Source organism: Phaenicophaeus curvirostris, chromosome 1 (assembly GCF_032191515.1).
Source record: "Phaenicophaeus curvirostris isolate KB17595 chromosome 1, BPBGC_Pcur_1.0, whole genome shotgun sequence".
NCBI classification, from domain to species: domain Eukaryota; kingdom Metazoa; phylum Chordata; class Aves; order Cuculiformes; family Cuculidae; genus Phaenicophaeus; species Phaenicophaeus curvirostris.
The window spans coordinates 61047062-61073063 of record NC_091392.1 but is presented as its reverse complement, the minus strand read 5'-3'; the positions used below and the strand labels follow the sequence as shown (position 1 = coordinate 61073063).

The 26002-nt window shown below is 40.4% G+C and overlaps 1 protein-coding gene across 1 annotated transcript in view; it reads right to left on the bottom strand.

Annotated features, from left to right (window-relative positions):
- The window catches only part of STAB2 (stabilin 2), an 84786-nt gene that overhangs the window by 42433 nt on the left and 16351 nt on the right, over window positions 1-26002 (bottom strand). The window contains 20 exon segments of the mRNA XM_069859875.1: window positions 854-901; window positions 1879-1974; window positions 2742-2837; window positions 3214-3372; window positions 3592-3685; window positions 4701-4881; window positions 6142-6253; window positions 6827-6913; window positions 8106-8189; window positions 9043-9105; window positions 12097-12249; window positions 12906-12986; window positions 14179-14232; window positions 14723-14842; window positions 14935-14997; window positions 15783-15926; window positions 17214-17363; window positions 17961-18043; window positions 19855-19988; window positions 24939-25072. Of these exon segments, the coding sequence (XP_069715976.1) occupies window positions 854-901; window positions 1879-1974; window positions 2742-2837; window positions 3214-3372; window positions 3592-3685; window positions 4701-4881; window positions 6142-6253; window positions 6827-6913; window positions 8106-8189; window positions 9043-9105; window positions 12097-12249; window positions 12906-12986; window positions 14179-14232; window positions 14723-14842; window positions 14935-14997; window positions 15783-15926; window positions 17214-17363; window positions 17961-18043; window positions 19855-19988; window positions 24939-25072 (2136 nt within the window).

Here is a 26002-nt window from a genome sequence, read left to right as displayed (position 1 = left end):
GTACCCCTGCTTCTTTCTGTTTCCCGCAGATTTGCTATATGTTCTTACATTAAGATTTTAAGCAATTTGTGGGGAAAAAATGGTTTTGATCTTTATCCACAGTGCAAACCACTAGGGCAGCAGTAACATTATAGTCCTACCCCACTGTTGTTTGTTACTGTGGTGTGGTAGCACTTGAAAATAAAAAGTAGATAGTTATAATATATCTATCTAAAACTCTTTCTCCCCCCCTTCATCTAAATTAGTGTTTCTTCCTTAATTTGAAGTTAAACAAGCTAATCTGTTCTTTCTTTTCATTCATCTCAGTCAAGCCTACGCAGACCGAGTGTTTTTCCTTCTTGCTTGCTGTGACAGCAGCACACTGACCAGCCATACAGCTGTGTTTTCCTGGCATGGGGTTCAATGCAAGTCATTGCCTTCCCCCTCCACTTGTAGTTTTATTGCATGAGAGAAGCTAGGAGAAGCCACCTGGGGGCACGTTCAGGCTCTGCTTATACCCTGCTGCTTGTCATCTGGGCTATGGTGTATTTATGTACAGAGTGTGTCATGGTTTATGTAGACCCCTGCCTCAGTGAATGGTCTTGTGAAACGGTCTTTGTTTCTGGCACTTCCTCACTTGTCTGAATTTGGGATCAGAATTTTATTTTCAGGCAAAAGTAGGGAATCAGGTAATCAGCCCCACAGTGACTGGTGAGAGAGGCACTCTACTGTCTCTACGGACCTTGGGCCTCTGCTGTGTGATGAGAATATTGCTGAGAATATTGGTCTCCATTTCTAAAGTCTAAAAGGCTCATGTTTTTATGCAACTTGAACATACTAAAAACCCCCAAATTCAGCCTTGAACTGTACTTACATTAACCCATTGGTTAAATGCAGCTGCTTCTGATAGAGTAGATAACTCCTGATTAAGAATAGAGAAAGAGAGAGCAATGAATGTGTAAGTTGTAATTAGCTGTTCCAAAGTAAACTGTGGTGTAACCTGTTGTGTCTGGCCTGGCTTATGTGACATGGAGAAGGAGGTGTTTAGTATGTGTGAAAAAGGAGGACATTCATGTTTTTCTGGAAATGGGAATGGTGAGTTACTAACTCTTTTGAAAACCAGGCTACCTATTGCTTAGGAGTATTAGGTGTACTTGACCTTGATACGTAACAAATATTGACATCAAGCTAAGCATTAATTTCCTGAGAATGTAACCCTAACTATGCAATCTTCAATGCAAAATTAATTTTAAAAAGGCATATTGTTTCGCTTGGCATTTGTACAGCTTCTTACATATCATCTTGCAAGTGAAGAACCTTTATTCTGCCACAATACTTTGAACAGAGATAGATGGTGATGAGATGAGCAGGGATGGCAGAAAGTGCTAAGAGCCATATAAGATTATTGCCAATGGCTGGGAAAGCTGACACTTTCATTTTTCCTCTGCTGTTAAATGTGTATTTAATTCACCAATTTACTTCCTTTTGTTTTATTTGCCACCTGGGCAGCAAGATTTGTTTTAACATGATAAATTGATGATTTCCACTGAGAGACGCCTCAAGGCAGAAGTTCAGAAGAGCTGGGTGCTCACTGTTCCCAGCTGGGAGGCGAGTGCTTAGCACTTCTGCACTTTAGGCCTCTGGGGCTGACAGTTTTTAATTTATCTTAAAGAAATATGCTTGGATCCCTTAGGACTTTTTCCAAGCTACGTTTTAAAACATAATAGATCATTTTTGCATCAGGGAAGAGTCTCCAGCAGAAACACTGTCTGTAGATAGCACTGTGAGCATCATATTTATCTTACTGTTTATATTAGCTTTGCTAACTTTCTGGTTGAGATCCTGTGTGAAAACTGTGCAGCAGGTCATCTGCTCAGAGAAGATGACCATCTTACTTACATCTGCAGCATTTCCATAGCATATTCTACCATCTCCTTCATAGCCTTTTGGGCACACACACTCCCAGCCACGAGAAGACTCAAAATAACAGTTTGCCTTTGAAACAGAAAGAGAGAAAAACTATCAAATACTCAGGAAACTACTCAAGAGCAAGGATGGTCTGTAAACCCTCCTCCTGATACACATTCATATAGAGATATAACTTTAACAAGGGGTCTTTGTACCGTCTTCCATGGACTTTCTCTCTCTTCTATAGGACAAATTCCACCATCTGAGGGTCCTAACTCCCTCACCTGCCCACCATACGCTGAGTCTAGGAGTCTGAATCCTTGCTCTGCCCTTTCTTACTTCCTCCCTAAATAAGTTGTGTCCCACCACCCAACTACAGCAGATCCATTCTTTGCTCCCCAGTGTCCTTTAATTCTGTTCCTGCATCCTCTCCTGAGTCTGGTGTGGCTCTTGCAGGCACTGCAGAGCACAGCAGAACCTGCAGGTCTGCTAAACACATGCAGCTACTGATAAAGCTGATAGATGCCTGTGTAGAGATGCCTGTCTCAGGTGAACGTCTCAACAGACTACAGCATCCACATTTTAGTTGCTGGTAGAGAAGGAACATTTATTTGCTTCAGTCTTGAGATACACCTTGAACTGGGAGCAGTGTTTGCAGTCTGTCCTCAGCACGTGTACCATACTGATGTAGTTCACACAGCATTTTTGGTGCTTGTAGCACTGCTTGGAAAGTTTTGTTCTGACTCAAACAGAAATTGCAGGCTTGAAATGGCAAGGTAGTTCTATGGTGTGCGCAGAAGGCAAGGTGTGATATGTATCTGAACACTTTGTTCAGAGAATGATTTATTACTCACCAGATGATGACATTTTCCATTTTGTTCCAGGCATGAGTTTACGGGTGTGCACTCAATTCCATTACCATGAAATCCATCCTTACACTTGCAGTCATTCTATCGTTTCAATAAAACACGGCAATTAATTAAAATGATTAAAATAGTATGCGTATTCTAGATGAGGGGGATTAGTGTGTCAGTGTTTCTCCATAGTTCCGCTGACTTCAGTGGAATGACACTGATTAATGTCACCTGACATCTACTAACATACTTAGTAAAAGGTATTTGCTGCCAGAATGTCACCACATAGGAAGGAGTGAACACTGGGATAAGAACTGAAGAGGACTACTTGGGTAGAGTGCACCGTGTGGAAATAACCTCATGGCTGGGAGGGAGAGGAGAATTTGGGGAAGAAACAGGGTAAGAAGCACTGGCAGAGCAAACTGGGTGAGGACTAGTGCTGAAGGTGGCAATGAATGTTGAGAGGACTTACCTGACCTGGCCCAACATATATGCAAGTGGCATTTTCATGGCATCCTGCTGCAGAGGACAGCAGGCAGTTATTGATGGCTGAGCAGTCCCTTCCATCACCCGTCCATCCTGCCTGGCAAACGCACGTGTGCTCTCCTGGGCTTATCTGAATGCACTCAGCCTGGGAGGGGTGGCAGAGGCATCTGTTCAGGATAGTTACGCGGTACCTGGCTTTAGGTGTAAGGCTTGTCTAAGCAATAGCAATGCCACTCCTGGGGGGAAAAAGCTTGAAACTGCAGTGGAAACTGTGATGGCTCCTTCTGCAAAAGCTTCTGGCCAAACCCTCCTTACCACTTACTTTTCTATGGTGTCAGTCTCTGTGGGAAAAGCACGTACTTACATTGATATTACAGCCGCCTGGGTTTAAAGCAGCACAAGGATCAACTTTGCTGCAGCTCATGCCATCTCCCTCATAGCCAGGTTTGCAAACACAGCTATAGAGACAAGAGGAGCAGGGAGGCATTAAATGTGGCAGGACAGCTGTAAAGTGAAGCAATTGTTTTCCACTGTAACCTGCTATTTATAGGCTGCTTAAAATTGGTAGCCTTGGATTCGTGATGCAAATAGCTTAAGTGCATACATTATGTCTTTTTCCCAAAATAGTGACAGAGTTGATTAAAGAAAATCAGGGATCCATTCTTTGTGTATCAGAAGGGGAGTGAAATTAGAAAAAAATCTGCACTAATGGGATCATTGCAAAGGTAAGCTAATAGCTCTAAATTAATTATGAGCTGAGGTTACTGTTTCTTTCAGTGACACAGAAAATAGCTTTTCCCCTGAAATGCATGAAAGACAAGGAACCTCCTTCTATCCTCACACCCTTCACTCAAGAATAAACCATACTAGAGGATATTTGATTCAAGTTAATGCAACATCCCACATACTTCTTTCTGTGGTGACTCACTGTGTTAAGAAGCAAACCTGCTGCATGTGAAGGTGAGTGAGGCAAGTGTGAGGCAGCAGTAGCAGTACCAAAGTTTTGTGACCAGTTCTGTCACGACTGGAGAGCCTGTGCTGAAGTCTACAGTGTTGTGGTGTGCAAATCTGTGTCTGTGCAAAACTGGAGTGAGCTATCTGTCCCCAGACTGCTTCAGAGTTTCATTGTTTTCCAGCAAGGCTCAAACTCCTAGTTCACTAAGGGACTGTTAGTAATGAGAGGTTCTTAGGAGCCTTTGTAGATGTCAGTGGGAAGGCAGCCTTCTGACAAGGGTCTGATCCTTATGTATCTGTCCTATCAGTGTTAATTATAAGGTACAGGATAAAGCATTGAGAACTTAAGTACTATCTTGCAATTCAAGGTTGATGTGATGCATATTTCTGCTTATTTGCTCCATAGTGGCATTTCAGTGGCTGAGGCTTGTGTACTGTTACAAGGCTCTGTTTCGATTAAGCAAATAGGAAAGCGCTTCATCATAGTTAATATTATTTAGATGCAAGTTACTGACTTACCTCACAGCACCATCATTAATCTGACAGTCTGCATGTTCATGACAGAGCTGTAGGGAGGGCTCACAGGGAACAATCTGCTTATCACAGAGTTTCCCCGTGTATCCACTCCTGCATGATCCAGGAAGACAGATGCCATTGCTGTCTATTCGGTTATCACACTTCCCATGAATGCAGAGGCAGTCTACCAGAGAGAAATTACAATGTGCAATCCCATAGTGACAAAAGACGTACATACATAGCATTTCTTATGAATTGGGTTCTCCTGTTTTTCTAGAGTCTAAACTTTTGTATTTTTAAAGTCTTACTTTGTTGCGGGACTTGTTGTTTCTTTAGCATATCCATGTCTTTTCAGGTGTGTTCTATGGATAACTATTTAAAGTCTGTTGTGTCTTTATAGCATACTAATCTATCAATGAATTTCAAAGTACTTCAGAGAAGTACAACCAAAATACTCTGTCTGAGGCTACTAATGTTAAAGTGACTCCATTGCACAACTTTTGATGTACTTTCAGTGATATGTGATATTATAATACTGACTCCACATCCTACAAATTGCACAGTGCTGGATGGTACGTGGAGAAGCAGCACAGATCTACCAGTGTTTTGCTGTGACTGTGCTGCCCAGTGCTTCTGGGAGGCACAGCAATGTGCCCAAAGGATGTAGTAGGTAAGCCTTCTGCAACCCCAGCAAGTACTGGTAGTGACTAGTTAAGCCAACATGCACCGATTTGATGGGACTGGAGCTTAGGCAATACTACGCTTTCTTATGGATTTCGTCTTTCAGGTTTTTTTCCTGTGTGCCTCTGAACCTTTGAGTGAACTGTGCTTCACGGATGACCGGCTGTTTCATAGCAAAGATGACTGAAAATGATTTTGTACAAGGGGAATAGATCTATATTTGATGCTGTGTAATCTGTAGACTCTCAAATGTAGTACAGTGACATAGCAGGGTTGAATCTGTCAGTATATAGAAGATGATTGCTAGAACTACAAACTATTCAGTAGATCAGAAATTATTCATAAAGATGATCATTAAGCGGCCCTAAATACAATCTGTTTATAGATCTAGTTGTTCTTAGATTACATAAGTTTGTCATTGCATTTAGAATCTGTTCTTTGTGGGCCATACTAGATGGGAATGGTGTAGCAAAGATTTTCTTTTCAATTACTTATGTGAGGGAGATAGAAATGAAAAGAACAATTAATTAAATAAAGCAAGCTATGGCTGCTGCGTAAAGGCGAATTATGTCAGTGAGAAAATTTTCACTGACTCTGGGCTTATGGTGTATCCATTTGAAATAATAAGTGAAAGTACCCCAGAGACATCTTGCTCATCCACTGTAGAGAATGTTTAGCTAGCAGTTAAATCCTACCTTACTGTTACTAGGATCCAAAAGAAATATCCCACACTTTTGAGCTGAAAAATTATGACTGTACTTACCTTTGTCGCATTGAGGTCCATATTTATTAGGATCTGCGCAGAACTGACAGCGTGAGCCTTGAAAAGCCTCAGCACAAACACAGGTCCCATTTCCATCCAGGCCATCCATGCACTGTGATATGCAAGAGAGGTGCTATTTATGTATAAATTGAAATAAATATTTTTCCTTCCCCCAGAGAAGAGACTATATGACTGTCTATTTTATGACTGTGATAGATTACCAGGAAGAACCACAGCTTTTATGAAAAATGTGTTTCAAAGCAAAATCTTTCCTACTGCTTGTACTTTTATGTATTACACCTTTCTTTTCAGTGTTAAAATGAGCACAGTGAGCTGGGTCATCACCCTGTGCTGTGCAAGTCACTTCACCCAAACCTTGCCTGTGTGTTGAAACCATAGAAACCTGCAATTTGGACATCTGAGAGAAGAACAATTCATTCTCCCTCCTCCATAAAACTGGACCTGACATTTACAGGCATCACTGCACACAGACAGCAGGTACAGCTCTGTGGAGCCTGATATTATCATAGAATCACAGAACATCCTGAGTTGGAAGGGACCCATAAGGATCGTTGAGTCCCACTCCTGTCCCTGCTGTTGTGCAGAAGTGCTTCAGGGACTTTTGGGACACAGCCTGTCCTTCCCCACCATGGGAGTGCAGGATGCTGTCAGGTGCTCTGCTTACCTGCCCATTTCCTGAGCAGGGTTTGGAGAAACCTCCCGGGCATGGACTGCAGTCAGGGCCAAAGAAACCACTGCAACACTTTGGTTCCTGTGAAATAAAGCAAACACCCTCTTTTCCAGCATCTTGGCAAGGAAGTGGTACACAAAAGACAACTCTCTGTCATGTTTGGCCCTCTGGCAAAGGCCTGTAGCTGGCTCTTGAAAGGCTTGTGTTGAAGCAGCGCTGACTCTGTAATGGTCTCGTAAGAACCAGGAGGCCTGTTGACATCCCAAGATGGGGATGTGCAGACCGCAAGATCCTTCCCTTGTTCTTATCTGACTCATCAGTGCTAGAAATCCTTGTTTGGTCACCAGTTTCGAACATGCCTGTGTGTGACTGCTCATATTGTGTGCACTCTTCTATTTGCCTGTGGGAGTGAAATGCAATTCAGAGGCAAGGCAGCCTCCTTTGCATCCAAGATCAGGAATTGGAAGATATGTTTTACCCGAGGGAGGCAGAGGCACGGTGAAAACTAGACATGCTGCTTTGATCATCATCCTTCCCCTTTGCACTAGTGTGGGATTTAGCCACTACAAAGCTCTAAATGTTTTTCTCGCTGCATCTGTTGCTTTATTCATGAATTGGCTGCTTGATCTATTTATTTATCAAGAGCACAGAAAATGTATTAGAAAAACAAAAAATCCTCACTTATGTGTGTGATTCAAGAGAAAGAGAAATTAGCAAAAGGCTCTCAAAGCTTAGGATTTATAGACTTCTCTTCTTGTTATTTAATCATTATCATGAAATGCAGGAGCCTATTTAGGACCCCCAGGAGCCAGAAAGGTGAAATTACTCCTCAGGGACTAATGACTTCTGTGAGGACTAGGTTTGCCAAGCAGAGGGAGTGGGCTGTGGTTCTCAGAACCATTTCCCATTCATTGTTATCCAATATTCTGTTAAGGCCTGGGACACGAGGTGTTGGGATCAGGGGGAATCAAGCTTTCCTGTTCTTCATTGGTGAAGCTGTATGGGACAAGGACAACATTTGGACTTGGAGTCTTATGTGAAAACTCCTGGATTATGGAGTATGAGAATGTTGTTGTCAGTAATGTACGGCTGCTATAAAAACCTTACTGGAATTTGCCCGGTACTTTGATCTGAGATTTAGAGTAATTCCACTCAGCCCTGTGTAGTAGAGGATGGAAACTACATAGATGCCTCCAAACATCTCATAATGCCAAAGAAAATATTTTGGAAAACTTTTATAGACATTTCACTGTAAGGAATCATAAATTTGTACCTTTATTGTTATGTTGCAGGATCTAGCACAGCCAATTTTTGGAAAGGCTAGGCCTTCAATAATGCATCTCCGTTTTGAGAAAGGCTGGAACATTCGCAAAGTGGCAGCATTAATATTTCTAAGCAGCATTTCTAAGCAACATGTCTAACAATTTCTAAGTTCTGTGATACAGTATTACTATCACAACATAATTTAACTGGGGAACAGAAAGAAACTTTCTGTAGTGTTGCATTTTAAAAAATTCTCAAATTATGTGTTTTTTTCTTAATATGAACTTTTAATTATTGCTGAAAAATGGCATACAGGTTATTACTCAATATGAAATATAGGACTAACTACCAGTGAATTTTTCTAACATGAGGAATAAAATTCCTGTGCTAGATAGAATCGAGTTTTGTATGTGGACAAACATGCAGCCAGCTTTACATCTCTTAGATGTAATTTAATCTCTTAGATGTAAAGCAGAAGGAAGATTTTCAACCCTTTCTGAAGCTGCTTCTGCAGACAATTACTTCTGGGAAGGTGCTTAATCAAAAGGAAATTTTTAGCAGTTGTAAGGTCTATTTTAAATGTACTCCTTTTCTAATTTTTTTCCCCACTAACTCTGAAAGCATAATTGTAGCAATTCTCATTCCTCACTTCTCTTTTCTGCCAAAGCCTATCCAAAATAGACTTTACCTGAGAAGAGAGTCAGAACTTGTGAAGTCTAAGAGGGATCTTGCAACAGCAAACAAAATAATGCTGAAACTACCTGATGCTTCAGTCATTGCCAAAAAGAGAGTAAAGTACCACCTATATTTGTATTTTTAAGTGGTCTACTGTGTTTGTATCTGGATCTTTCGGCCACTTTATTTGGAGAGCAGTAATTAACCAACAAGGACCCCTTCTCTCTATGCATTTTGTACAGCTGGCAAATCTGTCAGGGAACATAACTTACGATGGGCTTTGAATCCTGCGGACAAGTAGCTGATACATGCGATAAACAACTTGCACAAACACCCTAGATAAAAATAGTAGGGACAGTCAGTTAAAAAGGCATTATACTAACCACTGAGTTGCATACTTATGGATTGTATAAATTTTAAATACGTTTGTTCTGTGATTTTAATTGTTACAGCATAGATCTGGAGCCCAATAGCAGCCACCAGGACTATATCTACTGGTTCTGATTTTTTCAGAACGGTTGTTAATTTCTATCTTCCCCTTTTATCTTCCTTTGTCCTTCCTTCATCCCTTCTTTTAAAGAAATGGCAGCTTCCTAAAAGAAGATAAGCATGGGCATAAATGCACTGGTAAAGTTTGCTTAACTTGGTATAATATATTTACTAAAATTGTTTGTGGATCTGATGCAGTCTGTACACTTCTATGAGATTTTTTTTTTATTTCTTCCTAGGAAGACCACAAATTAATCAAACTTTACATATAGACAGTATGAACAGAAATTTGTCTTGTGTACAGGCAGTGGAGAGAAAAATATTCTTTGCTCCTATGCCATAGATCCTGTACTCCACTATGAGCCCACACTGTATAACCATTTTTATGTCTTCATCTTTTGGTTGCTGTTACCTACTAGCTAATTTATCACCATGTGGTGGTGATAGAGACTGGCAATTACAGCACTGAGGAGATATCAACTGTGGCAGTTTTAAAGGCGAGTCCTCAGACAGGCTCAACATGGAATAGCTTCAGAGAGGTTGAGCCTTTCAGTGTGTGTGTTTGTCATGCTGGTGACTGCTAATGTCTTGCATTTCAACCAAGTTAGAACACATCCTAGAGCTAGAATCTGATGTGTTTCTTCACTATGTTTCATAATCAGTGGACAAGTGACCATGAACCTGAATTATGGCATTTTCCCTGCTGATTTATTGCTGGAGCTGTGGGGAAAGAATTAGATACTGGTTTGGATTTAGTAGTTCCTCATGTTGTACAGCACTTAAAGGACTAAAGAACCAGACTTACAAAAGAATTTGGGCATCAAATAGTTGAAGTACCAATTCCACTACTGTTCTAAATGTCTGTGGATCAGAAGTATTTTGGGAAATATATTTTGGCATTGCAAAAGCTCTTTGATAAGCTGTGTAGTCATGGCTGAAGTTGACTCACAGACTTAGCTTTCTTTGCATTTCTGAAAATATTGCAAGTGCTTTCTTGCTCCTTTAGAACTTAGAAATATGGCTTATTGCTGTGGGAAGTGTTTCATGCCATTGGCTTTGCTCTCCATGCTGCTCAGTGCCACGTAGTGTCTACTAGTAGTATTTACTACCAGTAAATTAGTAGTGTCACGTAGTATTTACTATCTTTCTCCACCTGAGATGGTCTCAGCCATTGACATCTCCTTTTCCCGAGGGAGTCCTGTCTCTCCTCTCTGCTACACCACAGAATGAGGACAGTGAAACCCGTCTGCCCTACCACACAAGGTCCAATCTGGCCATTTTCAGCAGTAGATTAAGATTGTCTTTGCACCGAAGTGTCACAAGCACAGATACATATTCTCATCTACCAAGTCTGCTATCAGAGTGAAGACCTCTGGGAGAAGGTGGAGCAAGGTATTGAGTCCTGCGGTTATTACTCGAGTTCAGTTACATGGTTTTGTATATGTTAGCATCATGGTTTCATCTTTAGGGATATACAGTTCTTTTAAGTATGTCCAACTGCCTGTTCCTGCCTGTTTTTTTACTTTTCACTGGTGCCAGAAACAGAATTTACAATGCTGCATTGTTCTTGTTTTCTGAGAGAGAAGATGATGCAAGGTGAAAACAGCAAAACCACTGCTCCCTCCGGTATTCTCCTTGGTAACACTACTCTGCTTAAAGCCTTGTATATTTACCTATATTTTAAACTATGCACAAAGATTTCAGAGTAGACAAAAGTGCCTGACTTCAGTTTGAGGAATGACTTTTGTGACAGATGCTATTTGTTTTGTCTTTAAATAATTTTTCATAGTGTTGCCTTAGGACTGGCTGATGTCAGACATAGATTGTAGGTAGGTTCCTGGTAAGGAATTCAAATTACTGGAGTGTAATTTGAATGTGTAAGGTTTTGATCACTTTTTGTATTAAACATTGCAGCTTGGCAGTCTGCCTGGTTTATGATTATATTGCACATACAGCACTTTCTAGTTACTGCCAGAGGTAATAGTTCTTTACTGCCAGCTCTTGTGTTTTCTCCATTAAATTTTGATACTGTCCAGCTCTGTTGGGAACCTCGTTCAAGGCTGTGGTTCTGGACTGTCATAAGTTAAGACAGTAAATATTTTGCATTACAGTACCGGAACAGTTTCTGGCCCAGGCACGTGCTTGAACACGGTCCAGTAGCAGCTCATTGGCGTCACGCTTGCTGCAAACTAAAAGCTTGATCTTATAATTTTTCTTCTTACCAGAAATAGTATCTAAATGCTACGAAGTGTGAAGGCCTGTACCATGTTACCAAACTGAACAAAGTATGTCAAAATCTACCCTTTGAAATATGAAACAATTCTGTAATTCCTAATATGAAGAAAACTGCAAGAAAACAGAGCTAGGTGAAATTGTGACTTCTGAAAAGAACATATTTCTAATATATTAATATAAAATTAATTGTTATGTTAATATTTTAACTTGCTGGCTCCTTTCTCTGCATGTTTGGTAGAAATTAAAATACTGCTCTGAAGTACTTTCCCTGTGAGCTTGACCGTGCTTACCATGTACTTGTATGCACATGTGAGATTCAGGAATTGGAAGAAAACATTTAACTGCAGACAACTTATTTAAAAGGTCTAGTGCAAGAACTAGATGTGTTGAAGTGGTATAGGATGTGCTCATATGAGTACCCTGTTTGCAAATTATTTGTATCTGTGCAGTACCACTAGCCAGATGGTTGTATGTCATCAAAATATTAATTTCCAAAAATAACCCCCTTCTTATTGACGCTACAAAGAGAAAGAAGTAAAAAGGAATCTGGAGCACATTATATGGAAGAATTAAGAGCTATTGATTTGTTGTGATTCTCTTACCATTGTGATTTGACTTCTTGTCTTATCACATCGATGTGGTAGAATTGGAATAATTGTGGGTGGGATAAGGACTCCTGCAAGAGTATAAATGCGACCATTTTTTGCAACAATATCCGTTTCTTCCATTACTTCTCCACTCACCAAGACTTGTCCCTATAAAATAATAATTTTTATTAATAAATTTTCGTAGCTTCTCAATTTCTAATAATTAAACTTCAAGAACCACTACTCATACTTCTTTTTAGTTGCTATCTATTTTTTGTTTTGCTTACTTTATGCAAGAAGCATGCATATGTTTCTCATTTTCTTGGATATTGGTCTACCACAGCAGTACCTAAAATTTTCCTCTTAATATGCGCTATTAGTCTGTGGAACTGATGGCTAAAAGCGTTTAGTAGGTTCATCAGGATCAGAGACTATAGTGTTAAAGGGAATGAAAGAATATCCGTGTGCACTGAGAAGTGTTTAAAATAACAAAAATGTGTAACAGAATGATTTAAAGTATTTAAAATAGATTCTTTTCCCCCTAAGCTAGGCAAAACACAGCTGAGGGTAATTCCTGGACTGGGGCTAATCATAAGAAAAAAGAAACTTCAGGCTGTCCTTACATATCAGTCATTTGCTCTGCATCCTTTATAATACTAATTTCTAATAGTAGATGGGAGTGACAAGTTGAAAATTTCTGCTTCATTATTGCAAGAAATTCCTCTGATAATGTTCCTCCTCCTCCCTCTTTTATTCCCCCTGCATGCAAACAGTTGCCTAGATCAGAGAGATCTATTCATAGGTGACAGCTCCCTTTTACTCACAGTGCTGGTCGTATTAAAGTAAATGAACTGCTTTGCCATACTTCTGATGTACTCTATTGAGACGAGGCTGGCAACTTCTAGCTGAAATGAATAAAAATTAATTAACAGAAATGTAATGTCATTATTTTTTTCCAAATCCAGATGGATTTCACAAGGAAGAGCACTTTTTTCTTTAAGGTGGGAGAACGACCAATCAGCTTTTCTCTAGCTACATGGCCAGCCTTGCAGTGAGTAACCTGCTTGTTTAGTGAAGTTAGAGTCAATAAACTTTGACTAAGCTTGCTGGTTGCTGCATCTGAAGAGATCGTTGCCCCAAAAGAAATTAATTTTTCTCTTAATTACAGCAACTAGTCCGAGAAAATTATCACCTCTTCCTAAAAATAGCCCTGTTTGCCTCCTTAGACCACTGTGGAAATGGCAGTGCTGATGTCCTGTGAAGGGACATGTTAATCACATGCCCCTGCTTCCCGTAATCCCATGATGTGCCAGGTGTGACCTCTCCCTTGGATGCTGTGAGTGAGGCCTTTTGCTAAGTATACGAGTACATCCTTCCTTTCCTGAAGCAGGAACTGGGTGGGGATGAACCTCAGTCTCTTCCAGCCTTCATCACTGGTGGTATTGCTGGATTCTGTTTTTTGTTTCAAGTAGAAAAATGAGTGAAAAACAGGGGATTTGTTTAAAGGATGACAAAACCACACCCTTCTGATAAACAGAATACTAATTTTAGCAGAATTGGCTCAGGGAGAGCTTGATTTTGAAAGCAGCAAGCATTTTTCATGCTACTCCTTCCTGCAGCCCTGCCAAGTCGACAGTACCCTACCCCAACCCCGACAGTTGTTCTTGCTCTGCAGCAGGCTAAGGCAGTGGGTCTCAAGTTCAGGATTATATATATGTATATTTTCCACTCCCCCCCACTTGTGCTAAGTCCCCATGATCAAAAGTGATATTTTAAAGTGGAAATAGTTACTTGCATGTAACACACAAGTGTGACATGACGCAGTTTTAGTTTGCCATGATTCAAGGATTACCCCATACCTCCTAGCAGGGTTTAATTTTGATTTGTGACACTGAGGTGAAACGTTTGTGTTCTCTGTTAGTGATCCTCAGGTTTGACAACTTTCAGAAAGGCAGAGGCATAACTGTCCTTTGCACCCTTGCTGGGCAATAGTGAGTGGAGGTCATTCTTCTAAAACTTCCGCCTTCAGAGTGGTGAAGGGTTTGAATGTGCTGTCACACCCTCAGGTCAGTAAAGCAGTGCTGTGCAGTGTCTCACCTCGGTATTGGAGACCACGTGGTATCGAACCAGCTCCAGGAGCTTCCATGAACCCTGACAAGGCAGAAAAGAGGCCATTTTAGCCCAAATCAAGTCACACAAACCCAACCTGGCCTGTGAGATGGCATGGAGATGGGAATGACGTCAATGGCTGTTGCCTCTTGGGTCAGCAGTGGTACTCAGGTCATGGCACACAACCTACCCTGTGGTGTCTGCTCCCTGAGTCTGTCCCTGCCAAGGCTGACACCTCCCAGGAAAGGGTCTGTGGCTTTGCCACGTGGCAGTCTGGGCAGTGCTGACAGAGCAAGAGCAGGGGAGTGAGGACCTGTGTGTGGGATTGGTGTCTCTTTGTGGGGTGGGAGATCCCAAATCCCAGTCCTCTCTAGGTGTTACATTGATCTTTAAGTGTTAGAGATGGCTTAAGTCTTGATCATAGGAACTTAGTTTGGATGAACAGTAAAGAGGAAAATGAAGTGTGCTTCTACTGTATAACTACATACATATCTTCTGCCTAAGAAAGATTTACATTATAGAAAGACAATACCTCTGCAGAAAGCAGGTAATCCAGAGCTTCGGTTTTCATATTATTCAGAGCCTCATTACTTGGAACAAAGATTGTGTAAGGTCTGTTGTCCTGCCGCAAATCCATTCCCAGGCCAGTTTTCTGTTTTGTTTTAAAAATCAAAGGGAAATTACATATTAATAATGAAGAATAACTGAAAATATCCCCATAGCATTGCTTTTCTGGTTCCTTACCTCTATCAAAGATGTAAATTTGCTATATCTTTCATTTCCTTGAAGTAATGACATTATGGTTTCCTGAAGCAAGATGAAAGTAAGATTTATTTTAGTTTGGAATATGGAAAATATACTATTTCTTATAAGACACTTCTTGAATTACTATAAGAATCTTAGTTATTACAGATTGAGTAGAGTTTCATTATTGTTTGTGTGGCTGGTAATATCTGGAAATGGCTGAGATGGTAGCACTCTTGTCCTGGTGCTATACTGGCTTATAGTTAGCGTTTGTTACTGCCATGAAATACTGTGCAGTCACAGAACATACAAACATTATGTGTATTGGGAAAGTGTTATTATTTCTTCATCCCCAGTGAGAAAGGGCAAAGAAATAAAATATTTGCAAAAACATCTTATAAAGAAGGGAATTTTCAAGGAACTATGCTAAGGCAGGCTCCAAAAAACCCCAATCCAAAATTGTCAGTTTTTATAGCATTAGCTTCCACGGGTGAAGAATTGCTGCTTTGAATGCAAATCTTGCCTAGTATTTGTCCAGATGTCCCTCCTTTTAGTATGTTGATCTGGAATTCAGTGAGATGCACTGATTATAACTGCCAGTGTCCCAAGAAACCTCTGGAATGCAGTGAGTTTAACCAAATCTTCCATTGACCAGCTTGGCAGAAAAGCGTAGATATTCGCTGTGGAAACTGCATCATTACCGTTCACTTGAAATGTTGCTTCTCTGAATTGATACACAATGGCTCAGTAAAGTTTGTCTCGCTGCTGTCAGTCACTCTCATTTGCATTCAATAAATATATTATTTTATAGACAGACAGACATCACATATATATAGCTGATGGCTCACCTCTTTGCTGCTTTCAAAGGTTGGATCCATATTGTCCATGGCTTTGTCAATAATATGCAAAATCCCATTGGAAGCAATAATATTTCCTTGCAACAGTTTTCCTTTTTTCCTTCCTCCTTGGATTCTAATCCTTAATTGATTATCCTGAAAGAAGTCAGGCAATGGATAGTGAACTCTTTATTATGGAATGAAACAGAGAGAGAGAGTATTAGTGTTGAATAAAGTCTAAAACTCCCTTCCATTGCCAACACCTGTAACATTTAAATCTAGGGAGGCTAAAGGTTGCTTCCAATGCTTATTGAGGAAATGGAAAAGAAATTCCTTTGACTTTGGATCAGGACAGTGTTATTTTGTTCCCGGACAGCAAGTTCAGAAGAGAAGCAGGGGCAGGGCCTATGGGGAGAGCAGTGTACCTAAAAGAGCTCTGATGACTGCCAGTAATAAAAATCTGCCAGGAAATGATTTAAAATGTGATTGTACTGAAAGGGTCAACTCGTGTAATCTTAAGGGATTACAACCTATTTCCTTATATTATATGTATATTTAAAGCAACAAAATGTTGCTGATTCTGCACTGTACTGAAGCCTGCAGGAAACTAACAGGTCTCAGGCAGCAGTGATATTTTCCTGTTACAAATAGATTGCATACTTGTTAAAGAAATGAAATAGATCTCTCTTCTCAGATGTCCCTGATCTACTTAAAAACATCAGAAGTACTTGATTTCAGCCTTCAGATAAGCTGAAGTCATTAACAGACATTTAAAGGACCAAAAGCAATAACTCTACATTATAAAATCTAGTATATCTGCTATAGAGAACAATTTTTTTAAACTGTGGGATCAGACTGCCTGATGTTTACTGACATCAAATACACTGGGCTAGTGATAAACTTTACTCCATGATTTTAATGATAAATAGCCATATGCATTTTATTTATGTCGTAGACTTCTATTTGCTGCATCATTCAAAGGATGCTGAAGCTCAATGGGAGGTGGAATCTGCAGTCAGTAGGCACTTGCTCTGTGTGATCAGTACACAGAAGTTTCCAGCACAAGCTCTAGGTTTTTCCCTCCCCATACTCCCTCTTACTTCACCTAGGCTCTCTTAATGCCTCCCTGCAGCTCTCTTGGTGTGCCTGCAGATTTAAGACAAGTTATATTTTAGCAAATATTTTTAGAGCCATCTGTGTTAGATCACTGTGTCACCTCGTGATGATGCATTCCTAAATGTAATTTTTGTTTTCACTGATTTTAATGGGAACCTTAATAGTTTCACTTGAACTCCTTGTAATGCATAGCTACAGCTGTGGTGTTTCATAACCCAGGAGCTATCTGCAACCTGGTATCTTGCTGTGGAAAGACCTTTCCTGCTCCTTGTTGAGTGAACAGAGAGTAGTATTATTCTTGCTGAAGTAGGCTGGAAGGTCACTCACCTTTTCTCCTTTTGATATCTCTCCTGACTTGCCAGTCAAAGTGTATATTACATTAGTATTATTCAAGCTACTGGTATTCAGTTGACCAGCAATTACATGGAGTTTCACAAAGTACTGTGCTTTCTGTTTGTTATTCAGAAGATCCTCTATCTAGAAGAGCAGAAGAACAGAGATTTATTTCAATATAGGCTTCATCCCAAAAAACCCACCAAACGTCTCGTGATGAATGCTTATTTCACTCCAGTTGTTACATTCTGAAAGTATATGTTTTCTTTTGATGTGAGGTGATATATCTGAACCATGTGGAGGCCTCCCTTGGTTTCAGTTCAGGTCAGATTGTACCCTGCACGAGCAGTAGGTGCCTCCAGAGTTTTCCCTGCTTCAGTGGAAGATAATTGATGCTGGCCACCTGCATGTCAGATCACTTTCTTTTTTTTTACTTTAAAGCTAAACCCTTATTTTTTTTTCCTTTAGTTGAAAGGTGACCTGTAGGACCTTCTTGCTGAATCTTAGTTCAGCCTCTGTCTCAACTAAGTCCCTGACTTGCCGAATTATTTTGCTTTTCTTTCAAGCAGAAAAAAGACAATCTATCGTCCCTAGATTTAAATATATCCTGAAGTGTACTGGAGCAAAAAGTTCTTCTGAGTCTGTTGAATCAAAACACTTCTAACACAGATTAAATTTCTTAAGGATCTAATTTTCTCTCCCTCCCCCTACAATTTTAAACCCTCTCTGTTGTTTACTTACATTTGTACCTTTGAGCCCCTTGTTCGTTGGTACAAGTACAGTAAATGGTCCCAGAGTACTCAGTGGCCATTCATAGACATTTTCTTTTAAAGAGAGAGAGAAAAAAAATAGAAGTTTAAATGTGTATTGAAAAGCTTATTGGAGGAAGGAAGCATATGCTCCGTGTCAGGTATGCAAGGGCAGAATGAGAAAGAGCAACACTGTGATTATTAAACGTTATTTTAAGATTCTGAAATCTAAATTGTTGAAAAGATGAGAGGCAAAGGGGATATGAAATGCAGGTGGTGCTGCATTTTTGACACAGGATGAGGCAAAACATTCAGAATGCTTCTGGCAGCTTGGATTTTATGGCATAAAGACCAAAGCGATGGACGTGAAAACAGCATTTTTTTGGACACGTATCTTTACAGGAAGATGGTCTGCTGCCTTAAATCAATTCAGTTTTCATGGGCTGAGGGATGTGCTGGTGACAACCTGCTGGTAGTGCAAACATCAGCAAATACATAGCTGATAATAAAAGCTGATTCACTGAAAGTTAATTAAAGTTTGTTTGCTACCCAGATGGTATTTCTATTTGCCAGACAGCAATATGAGTCCTATGATTCTGCAGATGAAGGCATTAAATATTTCTAATATTCAGCTCTTTTCCCAGATGCTTAAAATCATAACTAAAAAAATCTTTACAGTTATTAAAGGTAGGTCTAACTAGAGAATATGTCTGAAAATTAATATATTTTTCCAGAAAATGTGAGCTATTCTGCTGTATATTCTTAGCTTTTGAAAGACATCAATATGGAGTGATAACTTGTGCTGTTAATGCATGTTCATAGCTTATGGCTAGTAAATCAAATGGCACATTTATGTCCAAAACACAACCAAAGAATATAAAACTCAGATTGTTTTTAACAAGTGGTGCCTAGCACGTTGGTCACTTTTCACATACACAAGGAGAAATGCACAGAGAAACTGCTACTGAGCTCCTGGCCCTGAGGAAATGGATGATTCAGTCTGAATCAGTGCTGAATGTGAAGGTCACTGCTAGGCTTTGTCCTTAGCAGAATCCCTATAGGGGATTCTTACTTTGTTCTGGTGAGGAATTCAAGATCTTTACTTTAATTGCTGGGCTCAGTGAAAAGGACCAAGTGAATTATATTAAACAGGAGGAAATTTTTCATATTTACAAACTTAATTTGAAGATCCAGCTCAGTTCTAGAAGTGTTTGTTTGTAGGTCGCATTTGTGGCATTGCAACAGAAGATGATGAAGAGAGTTATGCTGCTTTCTTCATGAGGTGGCTGCAGTAACTGTGAAAGTCTGGAAGCTGTGAGTCCTGACAAGGGCTCCACATCACCTCTGCAGGCAATTTGGAAATCTGGAGACCCCCCAAGCTGTGGCTCTGGTGGGGTGTTCTGAGGGAGGTAGAGACCACAGGTGGGTCTCTATCTTCCCCTTGCCTCTCTCCTCTTTCTGGTGAAAGCAATGCCACTGCTGATGGCTGAGGACTGGGGAAGAGGGACCCAGTTAGGAATCCTCATGTTTTTGGTAGACTTCTGTGCATTGATCTAGATCAAATCTCAATTATCCAAATCAATGAGAGCAGGGAGGAAGAAGAGACAGCATAAGCTCACTTATCCTTCTATTGGACAAAACCCACTGGTGACACCAAATGATGTGTAAGGAGTTGAGCGAACTTGTTTAGCTTGGAGATTCTTGTAGATTGCACAGCATGCTGAGCAAATGCAGCTTCAGGTGGTTAGCTGGAGTCTGCAGTGAGTAGCATTCACTGCACATGATGCCATTAACAGTACGTTCCTGCAGTGGGGCGTGTTGGAGGAAGGCAGGGCAAGATCAATCCACCCAGCCTGAGCTGACTCTGCTTGCATGTGGTCACTTACCCATGAGGGATAAGGCAGATGTCAGCTTGCCTTGCCACCGTCCTCCCACTTCTGCATTCAGGTCTTGGAGGCGCTCCATGATGTTTCCGTAGCACACAAACCCGTTGCCCACGAAGCCACCCTGGCATGTGCACCTGTGACAGGATTGTTGTTTTAGTTGTGTACTGAGGCTTTCACTAAACCTGCTCTAGTTGTTACCTAGTGTTTCTCTGAATACATTTTCAGGAAGTACCAATACATTTTATCTTAATCTTTGCTTCTATATGCTGTAAAGTATGTCAGTGTATGAGGCAGCCTGATGGCTGCTTGCCCAATGCACTGTCCACCTGTCAGCCAGGCTAGGAGGCAGCGGTGTCTGCCTTGCAGGACCTCTTTGATTAAACACTACGTGACGCCTCTGTCTGTGGTGCAGGCTGGTTCCCAAATGTTGTGGTTGCTAAAGCCCAGAAAGCCACTGAGCTTGCCTGCTTGTGGTCAAGGAAAGGCTACAGCATAAATGTGTGGAGTGCCACCCTTGTGATGGAAAGGCAGTGGTGTGAAGCCCCAGTTTGCTACATTTGATTTGACAGGATTAGTGATAGTTCTGTATGAAGGGGGTGATGTCAGCTCATCAATCCTTGTGAGAGCTGTATGGGACTGGTACAAAAAGGCAGGCAAGGGTGGCAGTCCTATCAACAAAGTAAGGTAGTTGGTTGTTACGCTGCCCTTTAAGTAACATAACAGTTTCAGGCAATGATATCGGTACTTTAACATTATAATATTTTTCCCCCCCTGAAGCTGCCGAAGCACAAGATCTCTTGTTTTTTTGCAGATGTATACTTTATGCTTTTGCTGCCTGTGCACTAGAAATAGCATCTCAGTTATAACACACTGGCTGTCTCCTGGGGACTCCAGCCCGTGACAGGTGTCAGTGCTGAATGTTTGACCCAATCCTATCGACATCCGAAGCAGGGTCATATTGTGGTGCCTATGAGAGTGACAGTCAATGCCCCAAGATGGCTCGGTGTCCTCACTGCCTTGGGATAGGCTCCATTTGCAGCAGCATGTTACAGCTAAGGTAAAATCTAAAGGTAATCTAATGTCTGTTTGACATTTTTTTTTGTATGAGGGAGGGAACATGCCTCATGAAAATGTAATCTTACGGCTATGAAAGACCTCATAACTGCAAGTGATGTGGGGGATAAAATTTTTGTTGTCAGCATAATTGACACATGCTTGCTATTTGGTGCTGACATGTACAATGGTTGTGGATTTTAAAGAACAACTAGGATTTGTGTTCACCTTGGCCTTGTGTAAGCTCGACTGTTCACCGGGAGAGGTAGTTAGTACTTTCTAAAATATATGTATCTTTAATCCTATCTCCACATTAGGGGCCATCAATACCTGCTGGTTTTGCCAATCTCAGCTATTTCTGTTTCACTCTTCAGAAAATCAGCCTCTACTTGGCTGCTTCTGGGAGACTGGCTGGTGGTGTCAGCTCAGTCATTTACTCATCTTCAGTGCTAAAATTAAAGAAGGTACTTGTCAACATGTAGTGTGCACTGAAAGAAATGCTAACTATATTTAGGAGGCCAAATGACTACGTGCTGCCAAACATTGGCTTTTAATAGTGCCTTTCCTAATTAAGTCTCCAGCATGTCCGGTATTCGTATAAGCCCTATTCATAATGATTCTTCTCGCTGGATATTTTTTCTAAAGGCATCATTAGAGAAAGAACATTTCTCCACGCAAGCAAAAATTGTTCTTTATATAACTAATGACCTAATCATTTGCCTGTGCTGGTGGTTACAAACATGCATCGGCTTCTCACACCCCACAGCAGTATCAAGCTGATGCCAGAGTATCTCCTGTTTCCCACATGCACTCCCTGCTGTAGCTGTTTTTCTGGTCATAGCAATCTTATTTGAAAATCCCCACAGTCCCTGCAGTATGGAGGGCTGCATATAGACCCAGGGAGGTGCTGGGTTTTCAGCCAAGAGGATCAAGCTTTGACTCTTGGTTCTGGGTAAAAATAAAAGTATAAAAGCATCTTTGATTTTTAGGATGCAACTGTGATGGAGAGCCCTCTCCTTTTTTAAGCAGATCTCTTGGGTAGAGGGTACAACAGTGGAGGCAGATAAAGAGTTTAGGACTGGGAGAAAGGACCAGCTCCTTATTAGGGGCTGACCTCTTCCTCTTCCTTCTGATGGGATAGATATTGTTGAATTGATGTATGTAGTCCCCCTTGCTTCTGAGCAGAGGAGAAGAAAACTAAGGCTTCAAAGCAGCAGAGGAATAGTTTCCAAGAGAAAAGAAACTACCCTTGAAATATTGCACAAATCAGATCAAAGTTTCAAAATAAACCTCTCTCCCTTTTCAGTAAATTGTCATAAAGAAGCAGGTGGTTAAGCAGAGTAATATTTTTGTCTATCATTTCCAGGGACAGTGTGAACTACAGAAATACCTATGTAGTTTGAAATTTCTTTTCTTAGAACAATATTGCTTATAACTGAGTGGGTGTCTAGCAACATGGTTTGAGGTTTGCTGCCAAAGAAAAGCATGCAGCACTCAAAGATTATCACTCCTTCCATAGGATTGAACTCCTCAACCTGTCTATCCCCTCGCCCCTTCTGATGGAGTAATTTACCCTATGTGGCTGGGCTTGGGAAGGACCATCTGGAACTGACTAGATCAGTTTTGTCTTAGCTTTGTCTGGAGGGTCTGGTTTGCAACTCATACTGCTGTTGGCTGTATAAGTTTCTCTTTGAATGCACTGTATACTGTAAGGGCCAAGTACCTCTAAAGATGAAAGCTTTACAACAAACCTTGCTGGACTATTTAAATTTAATTGTTGGATATTTTCATGACATACTGCATAGACAATATAGAAAGGACTGGAAAAGACAGGAACTGTCAATACTTCAGCTTACTCAGGAGGGGGAACAGAATTGTACCTTTCTGGAAAAGGAGAGCTCAGGTTTTCGTCTCCATTTGACCTGAAACTTGTATAATAGTGTTTGATTTTAGGAAGCTTCTAATTTCTAACATAGAAGACACAGTCAAAGTGAAAACAAGAAAGTAAAAGAGAAAATAATTCAGTTTAGTTGAGGGTAAGCCTGTTTTTTCTTGGAAACAGAAGAGGTTATGGTTTGATATTGAATATAATTCTGCACCAGCTGAAGCTTCGTAGCTTCTGGGCAATGATGAACCTACTTAACTGTGCTGAAGCAACACCATAGGAGGTGTCAGCACTCACTCAGGATAAGATGTACATGGGAACAGAAAACAGAGACAATCTTCATATTCCAGCAGGTTGCTGTGTTATGTTCACAGACTAAATGTTTGCCTTTTCTACATCTCTGTCTGTATAAGAGATTTATTCATGTCCAAATAATTTAATTCTGGAGAAAGTAGATGTGACTCCATATAGAGGAAGCTTACAGCACAACTGTGTGTTTAACGAAAACCAAACAAAAACAGAAGAAAGGAAGGAATGCAGGTTTGCAGCCTCTATCACAGATTTGTGTCTTAGAAGGAGTACAAAACCCTACCAAAACAAGCCCTCCCAAATACATTTAAAATCTAAGCTGCAGGCAAAATAGTGTAAGAAACTATCACTTATCAGAAACTATTTACTTTGCCCGCATTTACCAGTTAATGTTTTTCTTTGCAAAACTCCTCTTTCATAAAGGAATTTTTCTTACTTGGAAACTATTCAGTATGGTTTCAATTTTTTTTTGCCAAATAGATAGTTTTAGTTTGATTTGAATCCCACTCCTTTCTTCTGTATTTGTTATTTTGCCATTAAGGGTCATTGAACAAATTATGTGCAAAGCATTTAGATTGCTTGTTCCCCTCCTCAGTCATAAATTTTCCCATTCTACAATTCTCAAAATTTCCTCAGCTGTAGAAAATTGAGTTGCGATGCTAAAACTAAAAAGTTAGGAAAGCAAGGTCCTGATTTATGTGATGTGGAATTTTATTTTAAATTTTCAACTCTGGTTGTGCAGTACAGTAGTATATTATTCTAAGTATGGTATAGATATTTACTGAGTGTAGTTTGAGTAGTGTACTATGCTCTAAAAATGACCTAGTAGATATTCTAGACAAACTTTTCTGAAATGCGCAATAGCTTACACAAAAGTGATATTGATGTTACACTGTAAGAGAAAGCTGCATGATGAAGCAAGAACTGGCAATAAGAATACTCTCCTGAGTGAGCACTTTCTGTCTGTAGATCTATACAATATGCAATTTGTTCTCAACTTACGCCTAACAGCCTGTCTCATCTTTCACATTCAAAACTTCACCTGCTGAAAACTAATGTTACAGGCACAACTCTTGAGCTACCACTGGGCTGCAGAAATATGTAATCCAAATTCTTTGATTTAAGATATCTTTCTGAAGTTTATTATTAAAACTGACTTTCCGCCTAACATTTGCGTAGCAAACTTCCGTGCTACGACAAACTCTGCCAGAGGTTTTGCAGTTTCCCATGTGCTTGACTGGAGGCTTTGAGGAATCTGCTGAAGCTAGTGTTGCTTTCACAGCATGGGGGTCAGATTCCCTAGTTGTATCTGTATTAGTATAGTAAAAGGGCCAGGGTTCCAGCGCTGTCCCAAGATAATTAATGCTGATTAATTTTTAGCATGCTGCCTGGCATGTTTTTGGCCCACACCAAGCAGCATTTTCCCATGCAGTGCCCGGGCACAGTTGAAGGGATGTGTGCCAGGGACTGCTGCCAAGAGGTAGTTATTCTGCTTTGGAAGAAGGAGAGAATTTAGCTGTAAGCTATATGCTGCTGCTTGCCCTGAAGAGCAGAAAGAGGTATAAGTCCTTTTTATTTACTAGTGTAGAAAGGACCTCTGTGTGCTATAAAAAACCCAAACCTGATTAATAGGTATTAATAATTGGTCTGGTGAAATCAAACAGTATTCTAATTGGCTGACCCTAACCCCAATAAATCTTGAGTTTAGTCCTTGATAAAAAAAACCATTAATGATAACTTCAGGAGACATTCACCCACTGGATTTGTTTTAGCAACCTGTTTACTAGGGGGAGGAAGGAGAAACTAGATAAAAGCTTTAATAAGAAAAAAGACTCACGTAATCTGTCCCGGTGCAACCGTTGCGCATTTAGCTTTTTTATGGCAGGTGTTGTGTGTTTCACAGATGTCCTTCATGCTGCATCCTTTCCCAGGTACAAAGTTTGTATAATGCTTCTTGCATTCACAGTGGGACTAAATCAGAGGGATAGGAGGATGGAAAGAAAAGTGAGACATGCATATATTGTGCATTTCAGCACACTTTCTGGAAGCAGGCTTTAAAGACAGTGAGCCTTAGTTAATCACCTTGTGAGTTCAGATGCAAGTGTAAAGCTTATCCAAATTTATACAACTCCCTTCTCGGTTTTATTCACTCCAGAAAGCTACCGACTCTCAGATCAATTTCCTTCAGATAAACCCCTGTAGATTCACTTCTGTGAAGAAGGATCATTTAAGATCAGTGTGGGTGTGTCAATTTTTTTACTTCTATTCCTACAGCCTTATGCTTCCAAAGATGAGTGCTAAAACATACTATTAATGAGCGAGGCGTATCAGCACTGCTGCTGTACACACCGTTCTGTGTGTGCTAGCCACATGAAGCTCATTGAGACACCCATGAGAGGAGCAACTTGTATGACTGTAAACAGCAAGATGACCCTGAATGACCAAGTCCCTTTTTGGCTCTTCAGGGTGTCCAGAAATGGTCCTCTGAAGTCTCACTTTCTTAAGGGTAGCAGTTTCACACACAAAAATATGAGCCAGTTCCTAACAGCATGAATAATATGCAGCCTTTATACATTGTTTTTCATCAATTGTCCTCAGAGACCAGGTTACTTCTTTCATAAATACAGCAAATTCAGTCATGTGTCTGTGTTGCTTTTGTAAGTATCATCTTTGGTCCTACAAGACCCTGTGGTCAAAGAGACAAAATTTAACTGGGAGAAGCTTTATTTCAGTACCTTCATTTTGGGGAGGCAAATCTGAGCCAAAATATTCTAGGATAAATAACATTATTGCCATTCCCATTTTCAAAAGGAGAAACATGATGTACAGACATGGAGAAGAGAGGTAAAGGGACTCACTCATGGTCAATACTAGGGCTTATGCCAAAGCTAGGAGTAGAAC